The sequence below is a fragment of the Procambarus clarkii genome, chromosome 63 (assembly GCF_040958095.1).
Source record: "Procambarus clarkii isolate CNS0578487 chromosome 63, FALCON_Pclarkii_2.0, whole genome shotgun sequence".
Lineage (NCBI taxonomy): Eukaryota > Metazoa > Arthropoda > Malacostraca > Decapoda > Cambaridae > Procambarus > Procambarus clarkii.
This window is the reverse complement of record NC_091212.1, coordinates 20,601,058-20,615,735: the sequence shown is the minus strand read 5'-3', so window position 1 is coordinate 20,615,735 and position 14,678 is coordinate 20,601,058. Positions and strand designations below refer to the sequence as shown.

At 42.4% G+C, this 14,678-nt stretch overlaps 1 protein-coding gene across 1 annotated transcript in view; it reads left to right on the top strand.

The window, feature by feature from the left end:
- LOC123769472 (uncharacterized) overlaps window positions 1–7,130 on the top strand; it is a 385,122-nt gene extending 377,992 nt beyond the window's left edge. Inside the window, 3 exon segments of the mRNA XM_045760589.2 lie at window positions 2,520–4,894; window positions 4,896–6,161; window positions 6,163–7,130. Coding sequence (XP_045616545.2) covers window positions 2,520–4,894; window positions 4,896–6,161; window positions 6,163–6,282 — 3,761 coding nt within the window. The 3' untranslated portion in view covers window positions 6,283–7,130.
- The last annotated feature ends 7,548 nt before the right edge of the window (window positions 7,131–14,678 follow it).

Below are 14,678 nucleotides of genomic sequence, written 5' to 3'. Positions count from 1 at the left end.
AATGAGTGATTACCATGTATATATTTAAGGCAAAATGTGTGCTATATGCAATTTTAAGATTTAGGCTTAAAATATATTTATACATGTATTATTATGAATAAGTATGTGGGTGTCTTTATATCTTTACTTGTATATCCATACATACTTATATTTTCAAAGTTTTACATAACAGACAGTAACTTTGACACACAAATACAACCTGTTAGCATGAAAAGACTAAATTAATAAATTGAGAAATGATGAAAATAAATCAACAAAGTTATTCCTTTGCGGCACCTCAACTAAAAATATGCAACTTCTCCAGGCCACTACAGCTAAACCACAAGAGCCAGAGACTTTTTATTTGGATTTTTGTGCTTCCTGACGACTAATTAACAATGTCACAAGAAAAAATTATTTTTTTAGAGCCATTTTTTTCTTCAGCGCCCTGGGGATGTTTGTTATCTAACAGTTAGCGGTTTAAGGCCTGGGTTAACAAGGATGCTGTTCATGTTAAGATACTGTATTTGGCACAGATCTAAGTAGGCATGTACCTGTTCTTGTTGTTAGCATAATAATATTGACTTGCAGTAATATATATATATATATATATATATATATATATATATATATATATATATATATATATATATATATATATATATATATATATATATATATATATATATATATATGCAATTGACGATCACAAAACACTGATCATTTTATGCGGAAAATCCACAGAGAAATATGAAATGAGGTGAACGTTTCGGCTTTGTTAAAGCCTTTGTCAACACCAGACTGACCAAAGACTTTGTCAGTCTGGTGTTGACAAAGGCTTTAACAAAGCCGAAACGTTCACCTCATTTCATATTTCTCTGTGGATTTTCCGCATATATATATATATATATATATATATATATATATATATATATATATATATATATATATATATATATATATATTCGTACCTAGTAGCCAGAACGCACTTCTCAGCCTACTATGCAAGGCCCAATTTGCCTAATAAGCCAAGTTTTCATGAATTAATTGTTTTTCGACTACCTAACCTAACTTTTTCGGCTACCTAACCTAACCTAACCTATAAAGATAGGTTAGGTTAGGTAGAGTTGGTTAGGTTCGGTCATATATCTACGTCAATTTTAACTCCAATAAAAAAAAATTGACCTCATACATAATGAAATGGGTAGCTTTATCATTTCATAAGCAAAAAATTAGAAAAAATATATTAATTCATGAAAACTTGGCTTATTAGGCAAATCGGGCCTTGCATAGTTGGCTGAGAAGTGCGTTCTGGCTATTAGGTACGACATTATATAATATATATATATAATATGCCTCATTGTAGACCACTATATCGTAGATAAAAACATTTAATTCACTTGGACAATCTCAGCCTTGAACTGCCAACCACATAAAACAGTAGCCAGAGCTGCTGGGTACTGTTTGTGGTTGGCAGTTCAAGGCTCTGATTGTCCAGACAACTGTAAAAATATATACATATATATGTTATCTTTCCTAAGCATAAAGTTCCATGTATGTTTGATTAAATATTAGTATATTAAATATAAGTATAATGGTTTCCTCCCAGCGATATCGGAGTTTCTGCCATCTTTGCTTTACTAGGTCCGAGGTGTTGTATTCTTATCCACCGTGCATCACAAAGTGCCTTGAGGCACTCAGAGTTGTGCTATTTTTTTATTATTTAGGTTTAACTTTTTTTTGACGTTTTCATCACTTTGTGTTTTGAAATGAAAATGGTTCAGTTTGGAAACATTTTGACATTAACCTTACCTGAACATTTATAAAAACAACAAAAATATCCTTAATTGTACTATGAAGATTTTGCTGAAACCAGGTGCACAGTGTGGTGGTTAATCTCGTGTGGTCCTTTATCTAGTACTTGCCTAGTTGTATTCACCAGCATTGCTTTAGGTTGTATTCTCCTTTATAGATATGTGTAAAAGTTTTTGTGTAAATAATATTTTATAAATACAATAAATCAGCATATTAATTTTGCAGTAACTATTTATTCAAAGTTTTTATTGAGGTCATCAAATACATGACTTCTTATTCATAAATAATAACTTTTGAAAACCTGGTCACTGACCCTTGCCATGGTCCCTTTCAGTCACTGACCCCTGCCATGGTCCCTTTCAGTCACTGACCCTTGCCATGGTCCCTTTGTCACTGACCCTTGCCATGGTCCCTTTCAGTCACTGACCCTTGCCATGGTCCCTTTCAATCACTGACCCTTGCCATGGTCCCTTCAGTCACTGATCCTTGCCATGTCCCCTTCAGTCACTGACCCTTGAACACTAGTTTAGTGTATATAAAGTAGGATCCAAATATTCTTACGATAAATCAGTCTATATTGATATGTATACACCGTGATTTAGCAGATCCCACATTACCTGTACAGTAATAGCAAGCACAGATATTGGAGAACTATATACCTGTACAATGTACCTAATTTTTGTAGTTAAATTGTCAATTTTATAACTTATAATTTTTTTCTTCAGGTGATCTCACAAGGAACGGTGCAGTGAATCATTGGTCATATGCATTGAGTGGGCAGTACCAGCAGAATTACTACCCACAATACCAGTATCAGCAGTATCAGTACCACCAAGAGTCATACTACAACCAGCAAGTATATCACCAGCAGCAGACATACTATCCACATCATCAACAATATTTTAGTCAGACTTCATACACAGCTCCTGAGCATCAGCAGCAGTACGCTGTAGGTGCACAACAACAAGCTGGGGAAAGCAGCCAATGCTGGGAGTGCGGAGCAGCATTCCAGGATGTGGCACTCCTCCGTGACCACCTGGCACTCTTCCATGTACATGCGCTCACCTACTCTTGCCGTTTATGTCCAGCTGTTTTTCCTAGTCAAACACTCCTTGCCCACCACATCAACACTTGCCATGTGGTAGGTGAACCAGTTGCCTCACTAAGAACTTCACATCCAGTTACTGGACATACAACAGCAGTAGTACCTCAGTATCAAACTGGAGCAGTACAATTCCAGAAGCAAGAAGGATCTAAATTTGTCTTCAAGGAGGAAGAATCTCATAGTGAGGTGCAAAAGGTAGATTTATGGTGTGTTCATTGTAGGATAAATCAGTTTTCCAGTGAAAGAGATTTTGAGGCCCATCATTTGGGCCACGTTAACCAGAGAATCTTAAAGGTGCGACTAAAACGTCTAACTGCAAAAGAACTGAAGAAGGCGAAGGTAGTTATTCGTAGAAAAAGGGGTCGGTCAAATATCAAGCTGAAGCTCAAAATTTCCAAAGTGGGTCGTGGTCGTGGTCGTAAGCGAAGAGAAGTGCAAATTGTCAGCGAAGAGGGCATGAGTGACAACCATAACAGTTTTCAGGAACAAGACGGACTGGAAGCTGAACCTCAAAGGCAGGAACAGGTGGATGGTACAGAAGAGGTTAGTGTACCAGAGGAGAAAGAAGAAAGTGGAGGCGAGAGTGAAGGAGAACAGGAAGCCAGTGGATTGCCCTCAGAGCCCAGGGATACAGAACAAGACGTAGAACAAAATTTATCACCTGGGCATGACGACTTGGATGCTGGCAGAGAGCAGGATTACGAGCAGGAGGAGCAGGATTCTCAGCAAGACATTTCTGAACAGCAAGACCAAGACCAAGAGGACCAAGATCAAGACCAGGACCAAGATCAAGACCAGGACCAAGATCAAGAGGAGGAAGCTGGTACATCACAACAAAAAGAGACAGAGGGAGATTACCAGCAAGCTTCTGGCAGTGGTGAACAAAGTGAAAATAGCAATACTGGGTTCAACTCCAACTTTGGTGAGCAAGATCTTGGATTTGGTAACGCTGGACCAAGTGAAGCCCCATCTTCAACTTACCAACCTCAGTTTGAGTCATTCCCAACCAGTGATTGGTTCAGTGAATACGAATCCGGATCGAGGATAGCTGCAGCAATGGCAGGAGCAACAACTGCAGAAACTGCAAGTGAGAGCAGTGCTTGGGCAGGTGGAACAGAGGGAACAGCTGACCCTGCTTACTCTTCAGCTAACACTCCTCCTGAAAAGGATTCTTCTGATATACCTGTTAATGGTGGCGAGAGCGAGGGCGATGGGGAAGATGGCTTGTTTAGTCAGGCAGTGTTGGGCCAGGAATCCCCAGAAAAGAATGACCGCCAGGGTAGCTTTGAACAGCTGTGTCTTAATGATTCTTACAGTGGCCAGAGTCAAGATAGCAATGAAGAGCAATCACAAGAGCAACAGCAAGATCAACCGCAGCTTTCACCACCAGCGGAACAGCAGCAGCAAGCTTCTGGCGTAGCAAGTGACCTATTATCTGAATTGGAATATTTGAATAATAGTGGTCAGTCTTCACAAGATTCACAACCGGACTCTCAGCCAGGCTCACAGCAGGGATCACAGTCTGGTCAGGTGGATGGGTCACCACATAGTGGAGGCCCTTCTCCTCATAGTGCAGGGCCTGCTACTCCTTCTCACCTTAGCTCTCGGGGCTCCAACTCGGGCACACCCACTTCTTCTGGTGGACAACCAACACCGCCACCTTCTGATACATCTTTTAGAGCATTAGCGACTAGTCCCATTACCAGCCCAACCCAGCAGTCAACTTCACCATCACTCCACAAAGGTCCAACTCCACCTGCTACATCACCACTTCAATCACAGGAGCTTTCTCCACAAAGTGGTGACCAACAGCAGGCTGGAGTACCTCGGCTTACAATAGCTAACAATCTCATGGCTCCAGCAACTAGTGCTCACATGATGGCAACAACAACTGCCAGTCAGGCTGCTGTTGGGGGTATGATGAATAGGTATGGTACTCAGTGGTCACAGGGTGCTGCATACAGTGGTGCTGGGGGTTATGGAGCTCTTGCAGGCTACTAGTATGGCAAACACGAATTTAGCAGGTCCTTTGCGCGCCCCTTTGCCCCCAAGTGTTGCAATGCCATATCGACCTAGTCCTCCTCCACGAGTAAGAGGAAGACCACCACTTATGGGTCATGTAGGTCGTCCACCTCTTCATCAAGCAGCCCATTTGCAGCCCTCTCGTGGTCCTGGCCGTCCCCCAACATCATCAATACTTCCACCGCCACTTATGCCAGCACCAGGGGGGCGTGGTGGTATGATGCCTCCTCTACAGCGTATGCATCAAACTATGTACCCAGGTCAAAGACAACCTTCCCCTCAACAACAGAGTGGTGCTGGTAAAAGACAGCTTTTGGGTGCAGCTGGTCACTCTCCAAGCAAAACTGCCCGTCGAGAGGATATCAATGTGCCATCCCGTCAGAAGGATAACGAATGTCAGATCATTGCAGTAGCAAACCGCAGTGATGGACTACCAGTGATATCCAATGTGCAGGGTGGTTCAACTGCTCCTGGTAGCCAGCACCGTGGCTCAGGTGCCCCAGCAACCACAGAGTCGACTATAAACCTCAGTGATTCCATTACACTGAGTGTGCGGGCATCTGGTGGCAAAGATGCATCACGTGGTGAAAGAAGTGGCCCAGAAGCTGGGGCTGTTGCTAATCTTCTGGCATCTCGAGGTATTACCGTTACACCAGCTGCTGGTGAACGACAGGATGGTACTGGGGGAAGAGATGATCGCCGCTTACCTACAGCACAAGAATTGAACTTATCATCAGCCATATCTGTACATCCACCAACCCAAAGAGAACGAGAAGGGGGTGGAAGAGAACGAGATAGAGATGGATTTGCTGTACCACAGGCACCTCCAACTCGAGGAACTATGTCAAATAGTACTGTTGAACGTCCTCCTCGTCCCCCTACTGTAGATTTAACTCAGGATATTCCCTCTTCAGGTACTCAGGGCACTCGTCATAAATGCCACCAGTGTGACCGGTCTTTTCCAACAGCAGCATTACTATCAGAACATAGTCGTGTGCATCAACAACAGCAACAATCTCGTATGCCTTTCAAATGCCACTTATGTACTGCAGGGTTTTCTACACAAAAGGGTCAGCAACACCATTATCAACAGTTTCACCAGTTACATCTTTCTGCTGGAGATGTGGCTATTCCTTTAGTAGACCTGCGTAATCCTGTTAATGTGCAACGTATGGCAGCCCTTGGAATCCGTTCATTCCTTCCACTGACAAACCTTCAAAACCGCGGTGCTGGTGGTGTAGGTTGGTGTCCCTATATTAACTCTGGAAAACCTAAGAAATGGTCATATGACATTACAGCAATGGGGTGTTAGTGATGTTCTTTCCCTTGGCCCTGCAAAGACACTCAATATGCCCAGGTAATTGTTAAGAGTGATACGGCACTTTATAAGTTCCAAAGCTAGTGTTTGGGCGTCTGGTGCAATTTAAGACGTTCATTTTTTATTTTTTATTTTTGGCACTATTAGTGAGAAAGAAATGGCAAAAATGCTGCAGTCAAACACCATTTATGGACAAATATGCCATTAGGTTTCTTGTCAAAATGTACAAACTTACTTGTGTGCATTCAAAATGCTAGAACTGTAATGTATACGAAAGATCTCCCTATATGTATGTATTTCTGTTCTGGATTGTAGTATAATTATTTTTTTTATACTGAACATTCTTTTGATGTTTCATTGTTTTAGAGTGCCAAAAGTATCACTGATATGCATTTGTTGAGTTGTGTATATTAATTATGTAAAAATATATATATATATATATATATATATATATATATATATATATATATATATATATATATATATATATATATATATATATATATATATATATATATATATATATATATATATATATATATATTTATATTTATATTTTTTTGTATGTGACTGAATAGAATTTAACATACCATACAGAATGACTAATTAGTCAGTAAATTATTAAAATCAAACTAAATTGTATAAAATCTGTTTCTCTGCAAATACATTCCTTGCAAGAAAACAGCATAGATGGGATGACTTCGTTGACATAGCTTACTGTTGTGCAACTATACTTTAAGTATTGCAGTAGTTCTATTCAGTTCTTCTCAACTTAAGAATGCCCTTTTTTGTATTTTTTACCAAATAATTTGATTTTGTAAAGTGAATGTACAAATCTTTGTATATAGTTTTATATATTTTCTATAAATGTGAAATAAATTAGAATTTAAATTGTTGCTTTAATATTTCCTTTGTTGAACATGGGGTTTGTAAGAAGATATAAAAGTGCATAATGTAAGACAAAATATCTTTGATAATACACCCAATGAACAACAAATGGTGTTAAAAACAAACATGAGTAGGTAAAAAAAAATGCCTTTTTTTCTATGAATAGTTATTTTCAGGAGCCACGTATGTTCTGCAGTTATATTTACTTACCTAATAACTCCTGTTTAAGCTACACACTAATCTTTCAAAGATTATCTCTTGTAGATGAACATTAATTTCAGCCTTTCAGTGTTACTACGTGCTCATTTCTCTGATATCTGTACCTGCTACGACAGCAGGCATTCAGTCTATGCTTTTGTTACTGAACACTTTGACAGTAACTATTGAGAAATGGTCATAACCACCTACAAGGCCCTGCAGGTGTAAAAAAAGAAAATGAAATGACAAATCCAAAAATAATTTATCATTGAATTATTAATTTGTATGCAAAATGTAAGAACACATAATACCTGGACTATAAAACCAGCTTGATTTACATACGATGTTGGTTTTACATACGAGTTGACTCTCCAGAGAAAACCAGTGTTGGATGTAATGAAAACATTTTCTGGGCAAGTCCTGGGCTATACAGGGCTGATATGTATATATTAGAATGTGGCAACAGTCAATCGATGCAGTTCTAAGCTTACCGGGGACCAGCGCCAGAACCTGGCCCTCCTCGAAGTGGCAAGAGGAGCAATGGCCTATAGATTCCCCCCCGTGCAGTTGGAAGCAATCTATATCTGCCATCTACCAGGTCAGTTACCCAGAAAGGTAGGAATCCCGAAACAAACTAAAGCTGGTGGAAAAATTGCTAACCGAAAGCCGAACGAGCCAACAGAACTCGATCAGAAAACAAGCAAACCAGCATGTCACCACAACCACTGCGCCGCTGTCTGTGCAACTCCCTCCTTCTCTGGAAGGACGGGGGGGCCCAGACCTCCCGTGCCAGCTACCCAACCCCAGTTCAGAGGCTGAATATTAAAAACGCGAAAATAAATGGTGAAAAAACTCCAGAAACATTAACGAGGTATTGTGCAGCAAGGACCCTGTTTGACCTCCAAAAGCCTCAGTGCCTGAATGTCACCCCAGGACATATAACCAAAAACAGCATCCAAAGATTCAAACTTACGAACGTCGTGGGTATGGGGATAGATCTCAGGCTGGCTGGACCTGAATAATGCTGCAGACGACCTGGGAGACCTGCGCCCTGTAACAGGGAAGAAGGAAAACCAAGTCAACCCAAAGCATGTTCCCTGCCACGAAGGCCGTGGCATGCAAGGAACGGCGAAGAGCCGCAACCGGACGTGATGTACCCCTGGCCGAACCAAGCATCAACAACCCAAGGACTCCTCCAGAAAGCAGCAGTCTCATTCTTTGTCAGAAAAGAAGACGACGGCTGCAAACGAACAAAACAATCACCAGGACTGAAAGAGCAGAAACCCCTGCACTGGAGGAGAGCATGAAGGCTCCCCGACCCCCAGAGGCCAATGCCAGCAAGAAAGAGCCTTAGAAAAACAGTCCTGAACTGAAGGGGCTACCACAGGAGAAGAAAGAAATGAGAGCACTCGGTCCAACGACCAGGACTGCTCAGGCAGGTGCATGAGCAAGCCGGAGGTGAAACAATGCCCGAGAGAGCTTATAGAATGGAGCAGAAGTGACATCCACCCTGAACGCAAGCTAAAGAGGCTCCACCAGTGCTGTACGATACAAGGTGACAGTATTCTGCATGAGATGACGGTCCTGAAACAACCAAGAGAGAGGACAAAATAACCCGAGCAGAAATCGAAGACAACCTACGAAGAGTCAAGAAATGCCGAAAGGACCGCCAGGAAACTTCACACTGCCTCTAAAACGAAACTCGCATGCGAGACACCATGAACAAAGCCACCTGATCAATGTGCAAGTGGTGATAAACCCGCATCAAAAAGACCAGATGCAAAGAACGGAGGAGATCGAACCAGCCACGTACCAGACCGGACCGATCTGCTGAAAAGAGGCAGAGCTGTGGGAAGACCCTCGGGTACCGACATCGAGCAAACAGCGCCTGAAACCAAGACTGGGGCCAGCCACCAAGGGGCCAACAGTACTACTCTCCCCTGGTAAGTCTCCAAGTGAGCCAGCACCTGGAGCAACAACCGAAGGGGAAGAGGTACAGTTAACCCCATCTCGACCAGTCCAGCTGAAAGGCATCGACCCCGATGGTCTCGCAGTCTGGGAAGGGCGCTGCATATTCCGGAAGATGCCTCGACCAAGCTAATGCAAAGATGTGTACTTCCGGGCGCCCGAACATCTGGCATAGGCAACGGAACGAGGTGGCGTTGACCGTCCATTCCGTGGACAGAGGAATGAATTGAGACAGGCTGTCCGCCAAGACATTGGACACACCCCCTGAATATGAACTGCCAGGAAAGCCAAATCCTGAGAACTCGGCAGATGAGTCACCCGAACTGACCAGCCCCAAAGAGCTAAGGACTGCATCGAACCCCTCAGTTCAGGCAATGAACCACCAAGGAGCAGTCCGAATGGAGCAGAATCATTGCTCTGCGAGTGACATGAACCCTCCAAAGCAAAAACGACACTGCTGCAAACTCCCGCACTGTGCTGTGAGACCACCGATGAAAGGAAGGACCCCATCGACCTGGTGAACACTGGTCACAAAACCCCAGCCAAGAGACGACACATCTGTGAACATAACGAGCGAAGGCTTGGGTAGGTGCCACGGCACTGAACCCTGAAAAACCCAAAGAGGAAGCCGAAGATGCAGCAGCCGACTCACGACCCCCTGGGGTCCGACCCCTGGGGTCCGATCTCAGCTATCGCAAGAACAGCGAAAGGGATGTCTCCGAAGGAACCAGACAGCCGCCGATGTCAGATCCGATCTGACGGGTAGACCAGCACGGCGAAGTTCAGACTCCCACACAGCTGCTCGAACAACCAATCGAGCGACCTGGGTGACCTCCAAAAACAGCCAAAGGCAGGACTGCAGCCTCAACAATGCCGTTGGAGGGAAAGACACGGAAACGGTCCGAGAGTCTCACATAAGACCCCAGTCACGTCTGAACCTGCGAGAGAACCAAATGGAACTTCCTCCAGTTCACCAAGAACCTGAACCCGTCGAGCTGGGATAGAATCAGATCTCTGGGAGCAGACACGCGGATCGGCTGGAAGCCCAGACCAGCCAGTATTCAAGGTAAGCCAGAACCGAACCCATAACAGGTGCAAAGTGTGTGAACATGTGAGGTGCCAGATTCAAGCCAAATGGAAGGCAATGAAAGCGGTAAGCCTGTCGCCCCACGACAAAACCGAGCCAGTCGCTGAACCCCGGATGAATCAGGAACGTCCCAACCCACCGGAGGGACACCTTCAACCACAGCTAAGCAAACCCAGTCCAGGATGACCCAACAAAGCATAGGAAAAGAGGCCTGCCCTGCCAACCCTGATCCCCCTGAAGGAGGAGGAGCCACCCAATGCCACCACAGGTCAGAGGAAACAACCAGAAACGCCCACGAATCGTGGGACCAGGCAAGAGCAAGCAGAGCCGACAACCCTTACAAGAGCCCGACTTGATGCTCAGAACGATCACTGCATCAACCTTATGCCGACGGCTCCACAGGAGGGACTGGCCCTGAATCTGGTACTACAGGCTTACGATGACCAAAAGAATCCTGAGCCCTGGCACGACTCTTACAACCCTAAGTACTGGGTCCCTATAACCCAAATGGGACAGCTGCGGGGCATCCGGAAAGGCAACCAACCAAGCATGTTGCAGCAGCCTAAACCTTGCATGCAACTGCAGAAACAGCCTGCACCTGAATACCAGTAAAAGTGGACTGGGTGAACTGGAGAGAATGCAAGGAACACGACTCGCAAGACTTCGGGTCAAAGGTGTCATCGATTTAACAGGCAACATGGATGAGGCAAAGATGGTGAATGTCACCCTGAGACAAGGAGACAGCAACCTTTCAAACTCGCACGAAGTGAGGTGGGACTTCTCCTCCATCAGACCAATGACCCCCAATGGCAGTTTCCAGGGCCTTTAGGCTGACTGCTAAAGGAAGCTTAGGCAAGGACTCCAGGGGCCAGATTCACAAAAGCACTTACGCAAGCACTTATGAACCTGTACATCTTTTCCTCAATCTTAGGCGGCTTTGTTTCCAATTATTAAATAGTTAATGAGCTCCGAAGCACCAGGAGGATGTTTATAACAATAACAACAGTTGAATGGGAAGTTTTCATGCTTGTAAACTGTTTAATAAATGTAACCAAAGCCGTTAAAGATTGAGGAAAGATGTACACGTTCGTAAGTGCTTGCATAAGTGCTTTCGTGAATCTTGCCCCTGGACTCTGGGATAACTGCTAACCAGTTATCTCAGAGCTACCACACGAAGAAACTAAAAGCTGAACCCCTGCTATGTGTGCTATCTTGGGGACCTAGCAGAGGACCACCAAAATTATACAAGTGGTCCTACAGCCACACCAGGCAGACGCCACCAGGCAAAACAAAAGAAAATAAACACCCTGTAAAAGCACAACGTCTCCAGGAGGAACAGAACTGGCCGCTATGTGTATTATAAGACAGCTGCACAGTACCTTGTGCCCCTGCAAGTAACGATGCTACCTCCTACCCAAGGGCAGGCAATCACCAAGCAGCAAAAGAACCCTGCGGAGGTAGCCCCCGAATAGTTTGTGGAAGGTAACCCCAAACTGCAAGGGCAGTACTTACAGAACACCTAGGAAAGGTGACCCTAAGGTGCATGCAGCCTCAGTACTTCTTGAATTACACTTGACTCGCACACCATCACACTGCAGCACAACACCACAAGGCACAGCACCTGTTCAAGGATTGGAACTAGAGTCAATCGACTACCATCTAACACAACAGCCTCAGAACTGGGATTGGGTAGCCGGCACGGGAGGTCTGGGACCCCCTTCCCGGGAAGGAAGGGGGTCCCAGACCTCCCAGACCTTAGGGGGGTCATCTAAGTTACTTATTCTTCCTATTATCTTACCATCATCAGCAAACGTGTTCATATAATTCTGTATTCCATCTGGTAAATCGTTTATGTTGACAATGGACATTACCGGTGCAAGAACTGAACCCTGTGGTACTCCGCTTGTGACATTTCTACAGTCCTATACACTTCCTCTTATTGCTGCCCTCATTTTTCTATCAGTCAGAAAATTTTTCATCCATGTTAGCAGCTTAACTCCACCCCTCTAATGTGTTCCAGTTTCCAGAACAACCTCTTATGTGGAACTCTGTCGAAAGCCTTTTTTAGGTCCAGATAGATGCAGTCAACCCAACCATCTCTTTCCTATAAAATCTCTGTGGCTCGATCATAGAAACTGAGTAAATTCGATACACAGGAGCTACCAGATCGAAAGCCATACTGTCTGTCTGATATTATATCGTTTCACTCCAGGTATTTTATCCATTTAGTTTTAATTATTTTTTTCCAATATTTTGACTATTACACTTGTCAATGATACAAGTCTATAAATGAGGGTGTCTTCCCTACTGCCACTTTTGTGTATTGGAACTATGTTAGCGTTTTTCCACACATCTGCTACGACTCCTGTAGACAGGGATGTCTGAAAAATCAGCTGAAGTGGTATGCTGAGCTCAGGTGCACATTCTCTCAGAACCCATGGTGAAACTCAATCTGGGCCAACTGCTTTGTTCTTACTAAGCTCCAAGAGCATTTGTTTCACTTCGTCTCTAGACACCTCTATGTGCTCTATGTTGTTCTCTGGAATTCTTATTGTATCTGGTTCCTTGAAGATTTCATTTTGTACAAACACACTTTGGAACTTTTCGTTTAAGGTTTCACACATTTCCTTATCATTTTCCTTGAATTGGTTTCCCATTTTCAATCTTTGAATATTATCCTTTATCTGCAATTTGTTGTTTATTAATAAATAGAATAGGCCTGGTTCTGTTTTACATTTGTCCACTATCCCTTTTTCAAAATTTCTTTCTTCCTCTCTCCTCACTGCCGTGTAGTTATTTCTCGCATCTTTGTATCACTGGTATGTTTGGCTTCTTCCTATATTGATTCCATTTTTGTGTCTTTTGGTCTCCGGCCTCTTGATTAATTCTTGATTAATGAAAACATCCTTGGCAAATGCTTTCGCAGTAGTTCGTCTTGCGACGGTCCAAGAATTTCACCTCTAGCGTCGCAGTACGAATGCCCCCGCCTGTTCCTATTAGTCATTACCTCAGGTTCCGAAAACCAACAAAATAGAACCGAGGTCCTATTCCATTATTCCATGCATAGACATTCAGGCCATTAGCGAGGCGAAACGACCTCCCACTTATGCTACACCTCTGATGTAGCAATTTGCCTCAATTTGCCTCTGCCTCTTGCAATTTCTATTGAACCAATCCTGTTTTGTAGTTCTGCATCTCTGCTTTGGTATAAATTTTTTTGTGCCTTTATCATATATTTCACAAAACTAGATCTACATCTCATTTACTTCATTTCCTAACAGCAAGTCTTTCCCATCAAATTCCTTAACCCTTATACTGCTATGGGCCTAATGGCCTTTAACACTGCCAGGTAAAAAAAAAAAAAAAAAAAAAAACTTATAAAAGTGTTCATTTGTGTTTCCTGAGCAGGGAAAAATAATAAAAAAATTGTAGGCGACATATTTTGGCCGCAATAGGGCAAGGAAGTCTAGCAAAATTGAAGCATTGACAGACTAGGTGCCCTGTGGTGGTCTGGTCCACCTGCGCTGACAGGTGGGAGTTGACTCAAATTATTATTATTATTAACATCTTTATTGACAAAATTAATTACAATTTTGCCTAATCTGAGGATTTCAATTAAGCCTTATTAAAGTGAGGATAATGCTGGTATTCATTGCCATGCAGGACAGAGAGTCATACACAAGACAATAAGTCTAAACTGTAAGGCTGAAGCACATGTATAACATGGGTACAATCAATATTTTAATGTATGAATATGTGAAAACAACTTTCTATTGTGCACTGCCACACAAGGCCAGGGATGAGTTCATAAGATATTATTACCTAATTATTTCAATGTATCTGATTTCTTCTGTTTTTTTCCAGTAATATTATTCAATAGTGTGTAGTGTGATACATTTATATAATAAAATATGTGAACCAACTGTACAACTAAGCTGGTATGGTGAGTCAAGACAATAATTGGGGTCGCCACACAGTCAGCTGACGCTCCCTTCCTCACTCGCCAACATTACTCCTCCCACTATACTGTTTGTGCTGTTTTTACACTATATATACACACACATTATATATATATATATATATATATATATATATATATATATATATATATATATATATATATATATATATATATATATATATATATATATATAATATATATATATATATATATATATATATATATATATATATATATATATTAATATATATATATATATATATATATATATATATTAATATATATATATATATATATCTATATATTAATATATATATATATATATATCTATATATAT